At 50.6% G+C, this 17417-nt stretch overlaps 2 protein-coding genes across 10 annotated transcripts in view; one reads left to right on the forward strand and one right to left on the reverse strand.

Annotated features, from left to right (window-relative positions):
• The window catches only part of LOC105467840 (heme oxygenase 2), a 42807-nt gene extending 30121 nt beyond the window's left edge, over nt 1–12686 (forward strand). For 6 of the 8 annotated variants that reach the window (XM_011717595.3, XM_011717591.3, XM_011717593.3 and 3 more), the window contains 5 exons: nt 8255–8378; nt 9669–9786; nt 10493–10984; nt 12196–12322; nt 12413–12686. In XM_011717595.3, the coding sequence (XP_011715897.1) occupies nt 8293–8378; nt 9669–9786; nt 10493–10984; nt 12196–12322; nt 12413–12540 (951 nt within the window). In that variant the 5' untranslated portion in view covers nt 8255–8292 and the 3' untranslated portion in view covers nt 12541–12686. Of the gene's footprint in view, nt 1–1360; nt 1467–5333; nt 5357–8254; nt 8379–9668; nt 9787–10492; nt 10985–12195; nt 12323–12412 lie in introns of those variants that run through there. The other 2 variants (XM_011717592.3, XM_071084048.1) reach the window with 2 other exon arrangements.
• Nucleotides 12687–14100: 1414 nt separating this feature from the next.
• LOC105467838 (cell death inducing p53 target 1) overlaps nt 14101–17417 on the reverse strand; it is a 29045-nt gene continuing 25728 nt past the window's right edge. For both annotated transcript variants that reach the window (XM_011717581.2, XM_011717580.3), the window contains exons 2-6: nt 17322–17411; nt 16805–16903; nt 16456–16611; nt 15558–15831; nt 14101–15450 (exon numbers count right to left, since the gene is read on the reverse strand). In XM_011717581.2, coding sequence (XP_011715883.1) covers nt 15339–15450; nt 15558–15831; nt 16456–16611; nt 16805–16889 — 627 coding nt within the window. In that variant the 5' untranslated portion in view covers nt 16890–16903; nt 17322–17411 and the 3' untranslated portion in view covers nt 14101–15338. The remainder of the gene's footprint in view (nt 15451–15557; nt 15832–16455; nt 16612–16804; nt 16904–17321; nt 17412–17417) is intronic.

Consider the following 17417-nt stretch of genomic DNA (forward strand, 5'->3'; position numbering starts at 1 on the left):
TTATATAGTGCCTTTTTGGATTAGAACTGATTGAGCTTTTTGCTGCCCCAAACATGTGGCTCAGCCAATCTCCAGTGGCATCTGCAATGTGGGTATTCTAGCCTGCAGTGGTCACATGGTTCACCTTGGAAAGGGCAGATATTCCTGTTTCCTGACACTGCTGGAGAATGAGGTCTGAGTTAGAAGTCCTCAGGTGTGACCTGCCCAGAACTATCCGAATTTGCTAGATTTCTTGTTCTTTCTCAGTGTTTAACAATCATCCAATTGCTCATTCTCACCAGTGACTTCCTCAGTAAGAGCTCAATATTCGAGGTGGTGCTGCATTTTGTCAAATATTCATACATGTTAGCCCACTTAGTCTTCGCAGCACACAGTGGATTAATGGATTTTTAAAAGCTGGTATTTAGGCCGGGCGCGGTGGCTCACGCCTGTAATCCCAGCACTTTGGGAGGCCGAGGCGGGCGGATCACAAGGTCAGGAGATCGAGACCACGGTGAAACCCCGTCTCTACTAAAAAAAAAAATTACAAAAAATTAGCCGGGCGCGGTTGTGGGCGCCTGTAGTCCCAGCTACTCGGGAGGCTGAGGCAGGAAAATGGCGTGAACCCGGGAGGCGGAGCTTGCAGTGAGCCGAGATCGCGCCACTGCACTCCAGCCTGGGCTGGGCGACAGAGCGAGACTCCGTCTCAAAAAAAAAAAAAAAAAAAGCTGGTATTTACACACGATGGAATACTACTCAGCCATAAACAATAAGGAAATTCTGTCATTTGTGACTACATGGATGCATCTAGAGGACATTATGCTCAGTGAAGTAAGCCAAACAAAGACAGATGAATGGTGCATAGTATCACTTATATGTGAAATCTGAAAAAGTCCAAGTTATAGAAGGAGAGTGTAAAATGTTGGTTACCATCAGCTGGGGGAAAGGAAAGGTGGGTGTGGAAAGGGGAGATGTTGATTAAAGGGTACAAAATTTCAGTTAGGAGAAATAAGGTCTGATGATCTGTCTTACAGCATAGTAACTATAGTTAATAATGGTTAATATTATAATAGTATTGTATACTTCAAAATTGCTAAAAGAGTGGATTTTAAAAGTGCTCACCACAAAGAAATAAGTATATGAGCTGATAGATATGTTAATAACCCTGATTTGATTATTCCCCAATGTATACATGTGTGCAAACATCACACTGTACCCCATAAATATAATTGTCAGTTAAAAACTTAGAAGAGTCAAGTCAGATCTGAAGAGAAGTCAAAACAAATTTCATACAGCTAATTTAGAGACATGGGACCCAATTAAAAATTTGTATTACTTGGTATTTTAGAATTTAACTGTTATTTTCTTGTTACACACACAGGCACAGGCACACATATCCTCTGTTTAACTGGCTTTCTCAGCAGGACTCCATCTGTGTATTTGCAACAGCTGTAACTCAGATTGGATGCTCCCCAGGGTGCTGGCCTGTAAGTCATATTGGACGCTGATCTGAATCTGAGGGAATCTAGATCTCTCTTGTAGGAAGCTTTTGGTTTTACTGGGAAGACAGGATGATAGTCAGTTGTGGAAGCTGAAGAGTAATCACCTCATATTAATATGGTGGCAATTTTATATAGGAGTGAGCTCTGAGCTGCAAACAGCCTTCTAGGAAGCAGGCAGGGGACCCCCATCTAGGGTGATGGTAAGAATCCTGATGCCAACTGCAAGGCGTTCAGCAGGGAGGGAGCATTGGTGGAGTCCCAGTGCAGAAGTCTCTGAGCAGCCACTTAGCTTCCCCGTGCATGTGGGATAACAACCCGAGTTCATGCTGTGGGCATCTCATGCAGTGCAGTAGCTGGTCACCGTCGAGTGTCACTGTTTCATTGAGTCAGAAGCCTGCAGAATTGTTCTCATTCCAAGGAGTGAGTCAGTCTGCTATTCCTTACCCTCGGTGCTGGCTGAGCTGAGCAACCTGCTCTCTTCCTTCAGTTCAGGTTTCTCCAGGGCAAAGAAGTCTTTATTGTTCCTTTCTCTATCACAATATAGGAAATGAATTATAATATAGTTCTTTTTTTTTTTTTTTTTTTTTTTTTTGAGACGGAGTCTCGCTGTGTCTCCCAGGCTGGAGTGCAGTGGCGCGATCTCGGCTCACTGCAAGCTCCGCCCCCTGGGTTCACGCCATTCTCCCGACTCAGCCTCCCAAGTAGCTGGGACTACAGGCGCCCGCTACCACGCCCGGCTAATTTTTTTGTATTTTTAGTAGAGACGGGGTTTCACCGTGTTAGCCAGGATAGTCTCGATCTCCTGACCTCGTGATCCACCCGCCTCGGCCTCCCAAAGTGCTGGGATTACAGGCTTGAGCCACCGCGCCCGGCCTAATATAGTTCTTAGATTATATTCCCACCTGGCAGCAATGCACTGAGTTTCCTGACGTGAAATTTGTTGGACTTAGTCTCCATGGAGGAGGATTTGACATCTTTGTCTGTTGTCTCAGAAGTCCCAGTAGTGCCTGGTACCAGCAATCTAGCAGGAGCAAAAGCTTTGGGACAGCATTCGGGATCTGCTGAGCTGGTCTAAAGGAACCTCTTTTGCTGGAAGTAACTGTGATAGGAACTTTGTTACTGCTTCTGTTAGCTCAGGTGTTGGAATGAGAATCAGCAGCTGATCAGGTGAACAGCTAGGAGTACTGGAATTATGGAGTAGTGGAGGTAGATTTAATAAACAGAGGGTCACAGGTTTTTGGAAATGGGAAAGAGAGAGGGCAGACTGGCCTTTCTAGCATTTGTAATAGAAAAAGAGGACCCAGGAGCTTCCATTGACTAGTTAGTTAACGCAGTGCGGGATCTTAGCTGGTTTGCTTGGTCCAATTCCTGTCTCTTGGTTTCTTTTTTCCCTTCCCTGCCTTCCCCTCCCTCTTCCCTTTTTCTTTCCAAGAGAATTGAGTCACTCCGTATAAAAGAAGCAGGCAGTTGGCTAAAAAATCCAACAAAAAACAAGTATTTATAGCTTTCCAAATTTCCCGCTTGTCATTATCAGTATGCTTGTATACTTTTGCACACAGTTGTAGTCAGTGTTTGGGGTCCTTTTTAAAAAAAAGTTTCTGTAGGCTTTTCCATGCGTGAACACAGCTTATCAACTTGGCCTGGCTGTGCCAGGATTCCATTGTTTACTGTTGTTTGAGCAGTCATGCCCTTTGTTCTTAGGCTGTGTGTTTTTTTTTTCCTAACATCATAGTATGGCTGTGTATTATTTTGATACAGATTACAATTACTATCACTATTTCTTGAAGTGTATTTCCCAGAGTGGAATATTTTAGGATCTTTTTTTCTTCTTTTTTTTTGGTGGGGGTGGGGTGGGGAACATGTAGCTTCTTGTGGATATTAGAGATTGAAGTCTAAAAAGGTTCTACGTTTATGATTTGGCCCCCAATTTTCTAGAGATTCCAATGGTTCATGCAAAAAAAAGAGTATTCAAGTATAGAAACCGACCAGACTAAGTCTGGACATGTAGCTTTTCAGAAAGTGAAAAAATATTACGTTTCTGCTGTTGCAAGGTGGCCTCTGAATGCCACACTGTGTGGCCACTCCCTTGGACAGTGGCTAGGCCACAAGGTCGCCTCCCCTGGCCCCAGTCTGTGGGTTGAATGTGCTAACCGAGCCTTCCCAGGAGCCTCCTCTGCCCCAGCCCCCAGGTCTGTACAGATGGTAGTTGGTACTTTCAGCCCGCCTTGAGGACTCAGCATTCTTCCTGTTAGCTTTCCTTCCAAGTAAAATCAGTAGAACTTGTTTTGAGTTTAGAAAATTTGAAGTCGTGGACAGCAGATTACTTTTTCTTGTTTTTAAAAAATTGCATATTATTGGCATCATGCACGAGATGTTCTCCTTCCTTCCTCTCCCCTCAACCCTGGTTTTTTTTTTTTTTCAGTTGGATGTTTTTACTCAACAAGTATTTATTGAGAATCTAGTATTTTCCAGACCCTGGAGCTATAGCAATGGAAAAGACAGCTCTGGTCCAGAGTTTGGCTTCCCATGGGCTGGGAGGTCAGAACCGGGAGCTGGCAGACAGGAGTGAGGTTGAAAAGGAGCTAACATAAGTAAAGTGCTGCTGAGAAAATGCCCAAGTGGGTACCAAAGGAAGCAGCTTTTTTTTTTTTTTTTTTGACAGTCTTGCTCTGTTTCCTAGGCTGAAGTGCAGCAGTGACATGATCTTGGCTCACTGCAATCTCCGCCTCCCGGGTTCAAGGGATTTTCCTGCCTTAGCCTCCTGAGTAGCTGGGATTACAGGTGCCCGCCACCATGCCTGGCTCATTTTTGTATTTTTAGTAGAGATGGGCTTTCACCATGTTGGCCAGGCTGGTCTCGAATTGCTGACCTCAGGTGATCTGCCCACCTCGGTCTCCCTAAGTGCTGGGATTACAGGTGTGAACCACTGCGCCTGGCGCCTTTTTGTATTTTTAAGAGAAGCAAAAGGACTTGTTGTTTAATTAAGCAAGACTATACTCTCCCAGAGCATGCAGTTATTACTGAGTAAAACACAGTTAATGAGATGTAATCACCTTCCCTGTCACTGTTGTGCAGCATGATAATTAGGTGCAAATGGCAAGAAGCGTACTCCAGTTACTGCAGTTGGTGACCTGGGCCATGAATTGCACTTGTCTTTGCCTCATTTTGCCTGTAAGGAGCATGGGGACTGTGGTCCTGGGGTACCTGGGGTGTGCCCTAAGCCTGGTCCTTTGCTTCCATCACCCATCTAGAGGCTCCAGGACCCTTTACTGCACCCCTCCCTCCTCTATATAGCTCAGTGTTTTCATCCCAGCACCTTTTTCTCTGCTGCCTGAGAATTGAGCAGCCAGAGACAAATTTTGGCTCTCAGGGTCCTCAAGGGTGTAGAGCAAAGCTGTTCTTATTATTTATTTATTATTATTTTAAATATTTTATTTTATTTATTTATTATCGAGACAGCGTCTCACTCTGTCGGCCAGGCTGGAGTGCAAGCAGCATGATCTTGACTCACTGCAACCTCTGTCTCCCAGGCTCAAGAAATGCTCCTACGTCAGCCTCCCAAGTAGCTGGGATTACAGGCGTGTGCTACCATGCCTGGCTGATTTTTGTATTTTTAGTAGAGACGGGGTTTCACCTTGTTGGCCAGGCTGGTCTCGAACTCCTGACCTCAGGTAATCTGCCCGCCTCGGCCTCCCAAAGTGCTGGGATTACAGGTGTGAGCCACCACACCTGGCCTTTAAAAATTTTTTTTAAGATGGACTCTTGCTCTTTTTCCCAGGCTGGAGTGCAACAGCTCGATCTCGCTCACTGCAACCTCTGCCTCCCAAGTTCGAGCGATTCTCTTGCCTCAGCCTCCTGAGTAGCTGGGATTACAGGTGTGTGCCAGCATGCCTGGCTAATTTTTGTGTTTTTAGTAGAGACAGGGTTTTACTGTGTTGGCCAGTGGCTGGTCTCGAACTCCCTGACCTCATGATCTGCCCACCTCAGCTTCCCAAAGTGTTGGGATTACAGGCGTGAGCCACCGCGCCCAGCCAGCAAAGAATCAAGGTCTGAAGGCCCATGTGAGGCTTATTCTACAGCTCACAGTGCCTGTTCTGGCCCCTTCATAAGCGGACATACAGCTGGGCAGCCTTATGCTATCCCTGTGAACCACCCATTTCTGGCTTTGTTCATAATATTTCTTTGATCTAGAGGCCCTCCCCAACTCTTGCCCCAAATCCTGTCTGTGTTGAGGGTCGTGCCCCGGGAAGCCCTCTGCATACTGTTCCCTCCATGTGATACCCGCCTGCTTTCACATTCTTCTAGACTGTGTTGTGCATCATACAGTTCATTAGCTTTATTGCAGAGTAGAGCGTCTCTGATTTGGAGTCATGAGAAGGTTCTATTTTTCTGTACATCCCGATGTTTGTTTTCTGAGTGTTCTCAGACATCACTAAACCTCAGTCAAAATAAAGTATGATCATGATGTAACGTTCATTGAGTGCTTACCACATGGTAGGCATTGTGCTATATGAGTTATCACTTGACTTCCTAAAATAATCCCAATATAGATGCTAAATGTAAAGGTGAGAGAGACGGTTCAAAAAGGCCTCAGTGAGCAAACCATGTATTATAATATCCTAAAAGATAACAAAAATATAACTAGCTGTCTAGAGGAAACTCAGGAAGGATATGTGCCTTGAGCCTTTTAAGGACCATTTCTTTTTTTTTTTTTTTTTTTGAGACGGAGTCTCACGCTGTTGCCCAGGCTGGAGTGCAGTGGCGCGATCTCGGCTCACTGCAAGCTCCGCCTCCCGGGTTAAGGACCATTTCTTATACTTCTTTGTTCTTCTTGACACCTGTTTCTGGGTAGAGCACACAGAAAATGCTCAGTAGATAAGTTATTTTTCCTTGGCCCAGTTTGGCCTGATTTGGCCCTAGTTCTGTCTTTGTGAGTTACTTTATTAGTTGTTGGTGCTACTGTGCTGCTATTCATGTAGAAGGTTTCCCAAATGGGCTGCGCCTTACATTGCCTGAGCAGAAGCCCCCAGGGATGGAGCATGAGCTTGCCTTGTTATGGGACTGTATTTCCCTGGCTGACGAAGGCTCAGCCTTTGCAGCAGGCAGTGGGAATTGATTGGCCAACTTAATATTTCCTTCGGCCTAGCAAAATCCTGAGTAGGCTACGGACAGTCTGCTTTTTTGGTAACTCCTGTGGGCTGCCCTCTGCACAAGGCACCCAGCCTCTCACAGGTAGGATGAACTGGCGTCAGCACACTTGCAGAGGGGTGAAACTGTGCGTTGCTTGCCAAGCTTTTTATTTCCCTAAGGTTTTTGAGGTTTTCTTTGTTTTCAGTAACTTTTAATTTTTTTTTTTTTTTTTTTTTTTGAGACAAGGTTTCACTCTTATTGCCCAGGCTGGAGTGTGCAGTGGCGCAATCTTGGCTCACTGCAACCACTGCCTCCCAGGTTCAAGTGATTCTCCTGCCTCAGCCTCCCGAGTAGCTGGGATTACAGGTGCATGCGCCACCACATCTGGCTAATTTTGTATTTTTAGTAGAGACGGGTTTCTCCATGTTGGTCAGTCGGGTCTTGAACTCCCAGTCTCAGGTGATCCACCCGCCTCGGCCTCCCAAAGTGCTGGGATTACAGGCGTGAGTCACTGCGTCCAGCCTAACTTTTAAATTTTGATACTTTTTTTTTTTTTTTTAATTTGAGACGGAGTCTCGCTCTGTCACCCAGGCTGGAGTGCAGTGGCCGGGTCTCAGCTCACTGCAAGCTCCGCCTCCCGGGTTCACACCATTCTCCTGCCTCAGCCTCCGGAGTAGCTGGGACTACAGGCGCCCGCCACCTCGCCCGGCTAGTTTTTTGTATTTTTAGTAGAGACGGGGTTTCACCATGTTAGCCAGGATGGTCTCGATCTCCTGACCTCGTGATCCGCCCGTCTCGGCCTCCCAAAGTGCTGGGATTACAGGCTTGAGCCACCGCGCCCGGCCTTTTTTTTTTTTTTTTTTGAGACAGAGTTTTGCTCTTGTTGCCCATGCTGGAGTGCAATGGCGCGATCTCAGCTCACTGCAACCTCTGCCTCCTGGGCTCAAGAGATTCTCCTGCCTCAGCCTCCCGAGTAGCTGGGATTACAAGTGTGCACCACCATGCCTGGCTATTTTTTGTATTTTTAGTAGAGACGGGGTTTCACCATGTTGACCAGGCTGGTCTCGAACTCCAGTCTGCCTCGGCCTCCCAAAGTGCTGGGATTACAGGCATGAGCTACTGCACCCTGTCTTGATACAGTTTTAAGCATACAGAAAAATGGTAAGAATAGTACAAAGAACTCTCAAAGAACCTTTTCCCCAGATTCACTGCTAGGATTTTGCCTTGTTTTCTTTTCTGACTTGCCAGTGTTCCCACCCTGCAGCATATGCACATGCACACACCCTGTCTTCTGAACCATCTGACAGAGAGTTGCAGGCAGTGTGCCTTTACTTCTGAATACCCCAGTATGTATTTCTTAGGAACAAAGACATTCTCTTACATAATCGCAGTACAATTATTTTTTAAAACCAGCAAGCTTAATGTCAATACCATGCTATTACCTAATACATTGTTCATATTCAGATTTTTTCCATATTCCACTATGGTCCCAGTAATGGCAGAGCTTTATTTTAAAGAAAACAATCCTGGGGTTGTGTGGGTGTCACCTTGGTTACATTGGCTCCGAGGAAAGCAGAACTGGCAGGTATTTGGGGAAGTGACTGCCGTGGGTGCCACATCACCAGCTCCTTGTGTGTCTGCAGGACCAGAGTGAGAGCAGCAAGAACCACACCCAGCAGCAATGTCAGCGGAAGTGGAAACCTCAGAGGGGGTAGACGAATCAGAGAAAAAGAACTCTGGGGCCTTAGAAAAGGAGAACCAAATGAGGTGAGTGATGGGGGCTGGCTGCACTGAGTCAGATGGGCCCAGCACCTGTCCTGCTCAGCACACCCAGTTTCGTCTGCTGGCAGCACTGGGGAGTGGCCATGGGCCATGAGCTCTGGACCCCTGGGTGCCTGCCTGGCCCTGCAGGGACCGCATATAGCTTCGGCTGCTTAGAGTTCTCCCCACTGGTTTGTTGTCTTATCCCAGGAGGCAGAGCAGGTGCTCCTGGGAGTGCTGATAGGATTTGATGGTAGTCATCCTTTTTTCTTCTTAAAAACTTGCATGTTTTCTCATCTGGGCTGAGAAAGGGTAAATGGAGGCAAAGCTGGCTCTCTTCAGTCTTTACCCTATAAAATTGAGTAACTCTGACTGCAGGGCAGGCTTTCCTTACTCTGTATAGGGACAGCTCATGCTAAACCTGAGCTTCCAGGCCCTGTTCTGCATCATTAGCCTCTCTTTATAGCCTAGTCATTGGCCAAGTTTGTTTTTTTATCCCTTGAAATAATTGCTAATAATAAATCGATTCTCAGAACATGGATGATAACGAGCTAATCTAAAAAGGCCAGCAGAGGCCAGACCATGATAAGGCCAAATTTCTCTCACTCTTATAGATGGATTGTGTGGACACATGTAAGCCCCTGCCCAAGTACAACCATCTTTAGGATCATATGTTTTCTACCTTGTCCATCCATCCACACACCTTTATACTATGTAATTTTATTAAGCAACACAAACCCAAGGTCCCAGCCCCAGCCTCTCGGTTGTCTCTTCATCCTTCCGTGCTTGGTCCTAGTCATATATAGTCCTGAAGAGGCTGTGGGTCCAAGGTAGAAGGAAGGCAGTGGGGCCATCCGAGGAGACCCATGGTCACAGCCTTACTGAGGTGTGTGGATTCCAGGAGACATGTTCCAAGGCAGGCTGTTCCTAGAAGCCAGCAAATACTGATGGGAGTACAGATGTGTGTCTTTTTGGCCACTAGGTGGCCACAGAAGCAAAGCATTGCTCATTTGAGTGGTTCCCAACACAGACGCATGGACGTGGGTACTACTCTCAAGGAGCAGGCCACAGGCATCCCTTGTGTCCTGAGTCCTTGGAGCAGACTGTCATGTCTGCTTGCCCTGTGTTCCCCAACGAATTCCTGCTTTTCGTGTTGGAGTGAAGTGTCTGAGAAGCCCCGGCCTCCAGTACAACAGGTGGTCACCTTGGGGTCTGGACTCAGTCTTCTTCCTATGGTCCTTTCTGGGAAGCTGGGAAGGGCTAATTGACACACAAACACCTCCCATCTCTCCACAGAATGGCTGACCTCTCGGAGCTCCTGAAGGAAGGGACCAAGGAAGCACACGACCGGGCAGAAAACACCCAGTTTGTCAAGGACTTCTTGAAAGGCAACATTAAGAAGGAGCTGTTTAAGGTTTGTGCCCCACGTTGGGTTCCAGACTGTCATATGGGGTTGGGGTAGAGGCCTTAGTCCCATGAGAAAGGTGCCCCTGGAGCCATTCTGAGGGAAAAGCTGGGCTTTTCTCCACACTCCATTCCTTCTTGACATTAAGCTCTGGCTCTCGGCTGGGTACGGTGGCTCATGTCTGTAATCCCAGCACTTTGGGAGGCCGAGGCAGGTGGATCACTTGAGGCCAGGAGTTTGAGACCAGCCTGGCCAACATGGTAAAACCCTGTCTCTACTGAGAATACAAAAATTAGCCAGGTGTAGTGACGCACACCTGTACTTCCAGCTACTTGGGAGGCTGAGGTGGGAGAATCACTTGAACCTGGGAGGTGGAGGTTGCAGTGAGCCGAAATCACCCCACTGTACTCCAGCCTGGTTGACAGAGCGAGACTCTGTCCCCTGCAAAAAAAAAAAAAAAAGAGGTTCTTATGGCTTAGATAGAATAACATAGTGGTGTGAAGGAAGCAAAAGTATGCGTGTTCCAAAGACTTCACCATGCCATGCCATTCCTTTAAGAAACACAAGATTCCTTACATGTTAAATAATTCACTACATAAAAATGGGCCATAGGATTGGGTCTTCAGGGTTGGGGGTTGTCACTTGAGCCTCTGCATCCAGCTGCTTGGATGTGGTGTGCTCAGGCATGGCTGGCCTCCTCCTGTCACCTCCACAGCTGGCCACCACGGCACTTTACTTTACATACTCAGCCCTCGAGGAGGAAATGGAGCGCAACAAGGACCATCCAGCCTTTGCCCCCTTGTACTTCCCCATGGAGCTGCACCGGAAGGAGGCATTGACCAAGGACATGGAATATTTCTTTGGTGAAAACTGGGAGGAGCAGGTGCAGTGCCCCAAGGCTGCCAAAAAGTACGTGGAGCGGATCCACTACATAGGGCAGAATGAGCCGGAGCTACTGGTGGCCCATGCGTACACCCGCTACATGGGGGACCTCTCAGGGGGCCAGGTGCTGAAGAAGGTGGCCCAGCGAGCACTGAAACTCCCCAGCACAGGGGAAGGGACCCAGTTCTACCTGTTTGAGAATGTGGACAATGCCCAGCAGTTCAAGCAGCTCTACCGAGCCAGGATGAACGCCCTGGACCTGAACATGAAGACCAAAGAGAGGATCGTGGAGGAGGCCAACAAGGCTTTTGAGTATAACATGCAGGTACTATTGGGAGCTGCCAGCTGCCAGGGCTGAAGAGGGAAACTTTGACAGTGGTAGCAGATCCAGAGTGGCCTAGGAGGGCACACATGGCATTAGGACAGATGAGCTGCAGGGTGCTGAGAGGAAGGTGGCCACCAGAGCTTGTGGGCCCAGTAGGTGTTTCCCAGCATGGAGGCCTGGTGTGATAGATGCCAGTGGGTAGTGTTTTGGGAAGGGTGAGTCCTCCAGCACATGGAGGGGTCTGGGAGAATGGAGCTGGCTTCCTTCCTCCCTACAGGATGCTGGTCTTGAAGAATGGATAATTTTCTTTTTAGTTAAGTTTTGCTTTGAAAAGCCCTGCTTTGTAAGTTAATAGACATCCAGTGCCACCAAGGAGAGTAAGCAAGCTCTGTTTACAAGTAGCCTGTAGATGAGGCTGAACCTGAGGAGGCTTACTGTGTCCCCAGATCCTGTCAGCTTCCCGTGAGGCCTCCCAGGGCCACTCAGGATGGGTCAGCCCTGCCACAGCCTCATTCTCCCATATTCCAGGTTTTCTATTGCTTCTTGATAAAAAAATAACCAGCAGCTAAAAATGGGGGTGTACTCATGCCCTCCTGTCTGTGCTGTGGTAGTTTCAGTGGCTAGAGCCACCTCAGAGAAGGCCAGGCATGGGGTGCCTCCCTGGTCAGTTCCCGGGGAGACCTAGCAGTTGGCAGCCTTCTTGGGGTACCAACATCCACACCTCCCCAGAGCACATGCTAGGGAGGGAGGAGCATCAGGCAGTGCAGCTGCTGCCCACGAGGGCTGCTTGCTGTGTAGTTGGCACACCTGAGCAAGCTCACATGCTCCAGCTCACTCTATCCAGAGGGCGTCCTCGAAAAGGAGTATGGCCAGGCGCAGTGGCCCATGCCTGTAATCCCAGCACTTTGGGAGGCTGAGGCAGGGGGATTACTTGACCCCAGGAGTTGAAGAGCAGCCTGGGCAACCAAGGTGAGACACCATCTCCCCGCAAAATTTAAAAATTAGCCAGGTATGGTGGTACACACATATAGGAGGCTAAGGTGGGAGGACCACTTGAGCCTAGGAGTTTGAGGCTGCAGTGAGTTAGCCATGTTCACAACACTGCACTCCAGCCTGGGCAACAGACACCTCATCTTAAAAGCATTTAAAAAAAAAAAAAAAAAAAGTGTGGGCAGCCCAAAGATGGCTCAGTCGATCCTCTGCTCCTGCAGATATTCAATGAACTGGACCAGGCTGGCTCCACGCTGGCCAGAGAGACCTTGGAGGATGGGTTCCCTGTACACGATGGGAAAGGAGACATGCGTAAATGCCCTTTCTACGCTGGTGAGCAAGACAAAGGTAGGTCTGTGTGTCTTGAGCTCCCCTCCTGGGGCAAGTGTAGCAGCAAACTCCACTGATGCCATGTCTCCTATTGGTGCTGCCACACAGGTGCCCTGGAGGGCAGCAGCTGTCCCTTCCGAACAGCCATGGCTGTGCTGAGGAAGCCCAGCCTCCAGTTCATCCTGGCCGCTGGCATGGCCCTAGCTGCTGGACTCTTGGCCTGGTACTACATGTGAAGGACCCATCATGCCATGCCGGTACCCTCCTCCCGACTGACCACTGGCCTACCCCTTTCTCCAGCCCTGACTAAACTACCACCTCAGGTGACTTTTTAAAAAATGCTGGGTTTAAGAAAGGCAACCAATAAAAGCCAGATGCTAGAGCCTCTGCCTGACAGCATCCTCTCCATGGGCCAGATTCTGCACTGGGCACAGGGTGTCACCCTGGGATCAGTCGGCACAGTGCAGCAGGCCTGGCCCCCGACCCAGCTCTAGTCCAGGCTCCCACACCTCTGGGCCCTAGGCTGCTTCCAGTAGTTCCTGTTTTTGTAGTACATGGGTGGCTATCTCCCCTGCTGGAGGTGAGTGGCCTGTAAGCCCAGGCTGTGGGAGGGGGCCTTGCTGGATGCTGCTGTACTACTTCTGGGCCTCTCTTGGACCCTGGGGGTGAGGGTGGGTGTGGGTGGAAGCCTCAGAGGACTTGGGAGCTTATCCCTCTCACCCAGAATTCCTCTAACCCCTTGGGTGAGGTCTGCTTGGCCCCAGCTTGTCTCCTCCGCCCTGTGTAAATGCTCCAGCACTCAATAAAGTGGGCTTTGCAAGCTGCCTCCTTCCCTGCCTCCTGGCACCGGGTGGGTCAAGCCACCTCCCCATAGGAGAGAGAGTCCCTCAGAAGTAAGGGCATGTTATGTCTGTGTGGAGAGTGGACATCGTCCATCATAGCCCCCAGCAGCTACCTCCTGCTCTTGGTCTACTCTCCAGCACCCCTAGTCTCCAAAGCAAAGTCACTCTAACCATCTTGCAAATATCTTTAAAGTGTATCCAGCACTGTTATTTTTTAGCTTAGAAATACCTTAGAGGTTTCCTACTTAAAAGGTTTTTAAAAAAATTTATATATATATATATATGGGTTTTAAAAAAGCATATATTTGTATTTAAACAAGTCATTGTCTAAAATAGAAACATGAACTTAGTTTTATTAATAGGAATCTACTATCTGTAAAAGTTTTATTTCAAAAAGGGTTAAAAGGTAGGGAAACTCTTTAAACTACTGACCAAGCCTGCCACCTTCATAATTCAGATGAGTTAGTGCAGAGATGGCCAGGGCCAAAGCTGGCCCAGAACCTGTGTGTGCAGACTGCACTCTGTTAGTCTTCAGCCTATCAGCCTCAGCAGAGTCTGTCTTGCTTAAGGGTGCGCCTCCCCAGAGCTGGATGATGCTGTGCTCAAGCCTGCGGGTAGGAGGGCTCCAGCTTGCAGATCCCATGCGTGGATGCTGTGGTATGTAGATGGTTGAAACCAGCATCAGAGGAAGGAAGGTGACCTTACAGCCACTGCCGAGACCAACGTGTGCCCTGGCCCAGTCACAGCTGGAATTCCCAGGGCTGGTCTACACCGGACTCTGGTTTGGTTTAATTAGGTCCTTACATGTTGGTGTCCCAGGCAGTTGGCATGGCATCAGCACTGAGGATGTGAGACTGAGGACTCAGCCTCCTGCCCTGCCAGTAGACTGCCTGCAGCCCCACCCTCTTTCCCTCAAAAAAGAAGGAAGCCAGGCAAGAGAGCAGAGGCCCAGGGTGGGGAAGTGAAAGGGCCAATTTAATGAGAAACTACAAACTGAGACTGGGCCACGATTCACAGTGACAGGAGGCCATGCAGTGGCAGTGCGAGACCAGGAAGGACAGTGGCAGGATACAGCGGTCCAGGTGAGCAGGTTCACAAACCATTCAGGAAATAAAGACAGGGCAAGGCTGGTGTCCACCAAGGCAGTTCTACCACTTGTGGCTGCTCCTTCCTCATCCCCAGCCCAGTGTGCCTGCAGGAGCAGGTACAGCAACAGCCTGTCAGCTGGGGCAAGGGGCCCGGCACTTACAGGGAAGAAAACTCATGGAGAGGGCTCTGCACATCCAAGCACACCCACAAGGGGGATCCTCTGCCATCTCTTGCCCCAGTTGGGACACACCAGCCACCGAGCAGAAGTCATATCCACACGCAATGAGGACACGGGGCAGACGGGAAGGGGCTAGGCTCAGGGGCTCCTTCAGGCCCCAGCAATACAGGGTTCACAGAGGCATGGCCAGAAAGGGGGTCTGCACACTGACCCAAAGGGGGAAGTTCCTTCTTAGCTACCAGGGTCTGATCACTCACCCAGGTACAGTGTCCTCTCTACCTGACACCAGACAGCTCTCAGGCACTGGGACAGGGTATTAGACATCCTGGGTTTCTATACCTGAGAGTTCTGAGGGCCAGAGTTGGCAGTTTTACTTCCAGCCACCATGCTCCACCTCTAGCATCCCAGAGACGCAAAGTACCCAGAAACAAACCCAGGCTTTGTGACCCTATCCTACTTGGGTCCACCTGACTCCAGACAACTTACCCATTCTCGGCCCAGCAGGTCAGAAACGACTGTGGCTACAGGCCTAGGGAACTAACTGGCTACTGCTCTGGCTGCTTTTGGTCCTAGGGGAAAGAGTCTGGACTGAACCTGTACCTTGTTTGGAAATAGAGGAATCAGGACCCCAGCAGGAGACCCCTCCCAGCTTATCTTCCTGATCGCACACACCAAGCAGACCAACAACACACAAGTTCAGTGCCAGCCCCCTGCCACCCACTGACCCCTGGCCTTAAATCCCAACAGAATTTTTGCCAGAAGAGTCAGCTGTTCAGGGTAGGGCAGGGTGAAGAGGACAGGACTTCCAGGGGATGGTGGCACAGCTCCCATCCCCAAGTGGGAGCGGGAAAGTGACCACTGAGCGCAGGGAGCAAAGCACAGGGGGCCAGACTGACAGGCGGGGGAGTCCCGAGTCCCAGCTCCGTTAGCACAGGCGCTTGTACGTGTAGATGTAGGCTTTGCAGCTGGGGCATGTGTGCGTCACATCCTTGAAGTCATTGATGAGGCAGGGGATCAGGCAGCAGCCCAGATCACATCTGAATCAGAGACAGGGAAGAACAGGCTGAGGCCTGCTGCGGAGGAGGCAGAGGCAGCCAGTTGATCCTGGTGCAGCCCCCACCCTACCAGTGCCCCTACCACCTACCCCATGAAGCAACAGAAGAAACCCAGCACGAAATTCATCAAGCCAATCTCGTAGGAGATCTTGGTGGTGATGGCCTGTTGGCAGTGGGGACACACCGTCTGCACAGGCGCTCCCTCAAAGATCTCTCCTTGCAGCACTGTCACCGTGGTGGCAGCTCCTGAAGGGACCAGGACTGTGGCTGTGTGGCCCCCAGGGCCAGGGTAGGGCCCTGGTGTGTAGGGCCCTGGGGGGTAGTAGCCCATGGGTGGGTGGGGGCCTGGAGGAGGGTAGAAACCTGGAATGGCACAGAAGATGGAGGCGAGAGGTCACTGGCCTGCCACCTGCCCCAGACAAAGAGATCGGCACAAAGCCCCAGGGTCCACAGCGCCCAGGGTGCAAGGCTAGGCCTCAGACTTCCTACCGCCCTCCTAACAGGCCAGTGGGAGGCCTTACAGCTGGGGCCCTAAGTCAACTGGGGCCACATTCTCCCAGCCCTTCCTGGTCCCCACCCCTTGGGGACCATGACAGCTGTGGCAGAGAGCCAGGCACATGACCCGGTCCTCTGCTCCTGTCTCCGGCATGCAAGGACAGGGCACTCAGCCTCAAGCCCATGACCAAGGGAGGGAAAGCTATGCGGGTCACCCACCCGTCTCCTGCACACAGGGTGCCCCTCCCCACCCATGTCAGGTCCTGTTGTGCCAAGGACCAGCCCTGCCCAAGCAGCCTGAGTGAGAGCAGTCCCACCTTCCCACGTCCACAGTCCCTGTCCACACACAGCCTGAGCTCCAGGCCAGGGCTGGTTGGGTGTGTTGGAGTCCCTGCCCTACAACAGATGCCCACCTGTACTGAGGACAGCCAGCGCAGGCCAGACAGCAGCCAGGAGCAGCCCATGCTCCCCTCAGATCCCTTCCCCACTCACCTGGAGGCATGTAGGCGCCATCTGCACTCATGTGTGGGGGGATAAAGCCAGGCTGGGGCATTGGGTGACCCGGCGGCTCATAGGGTGGGGGCCCAATGTCCGCAGGGGGCAGCGGCATGCCTGGAGGGGGCTGCATCACGGCTGGGGAGGAACGGCCTGGATAGAGAGAGGCAGAAAGAGGAGACTCAGCTGGAGTCTCTGCACGATGAGCTGGACCAGAGGCCACTGTTTTGGGACACAGATGGGGCCCAGGGGTGACCCTGGAGTGGGCATCACCACTTAAGAGTCCCAACCGTGCCATGGGGGCAGGGGACTGCAACAGGGAGCCTCAGGAGCAGTGACCCCCTACCTGGGGTAGGCGGGGCTCCACTTTTCTCCTCCAGAAGTGGGGCTGTGGGGCCCCCAGGATAAGGAGGGGGCGGCTCGTTGGACATCTTCGCTGCTTCTCCTGGACATGGAGGGAAAACCCAGGCATGAACTAAGCTCCCAGCCAGGTTCCTTCCCCTTCAGCCCTGGGGAGTGGCCGAGATACTGCACAAGGCGTGTGACCATCCTCAGAAGGGGCTGCCTCCAGGCACTGGAGATCCCCCACCTTCCCCAGGGCCACCTAGCCCAGAGCCACCATCCTCACCTCAGCAGTCACCTGCTCTTCCCTGTTTGGAAGCTGGAGGGCAAGGACAGAACCCAGGAAGCAGGGTCCAGTGAGGTGAAGTCCCCCAGGGAGCCTAACTCAGCATTTGCCCCACATGAGAGCAGTTTGGCACCAAGCTCTCCCCTCCCCAAACATTTAGCAGGCACCAAGGCAGTCGAGGAGACACTGGACTGATCTCTGCCAGAGGCTGGACTGGGAATGGGGGATTCCTTACCTCAAATCCGTGCTACTCAGAGAAGGGAGGCAGGTGAGGCTCCTTCAGCTGCTGGCCTGGACGGACAGGGAACAGGCAGGGCTCCGGAAACTGTTT

Source organism: Macaca nemestrina, chromosome 18 (assembly GCF_043159975.1).
Source record: "Macaca nemestrina isolate mMacNem1 chromosome 18, mMacNem.hap1, whole genome shotgun sequence".
Lineage (NCBI taxonomy): Eukaryota > Metazoa > Chordata > Mammalia > Primates > Cercopithecidae > Macaca > Macaca nemestrina.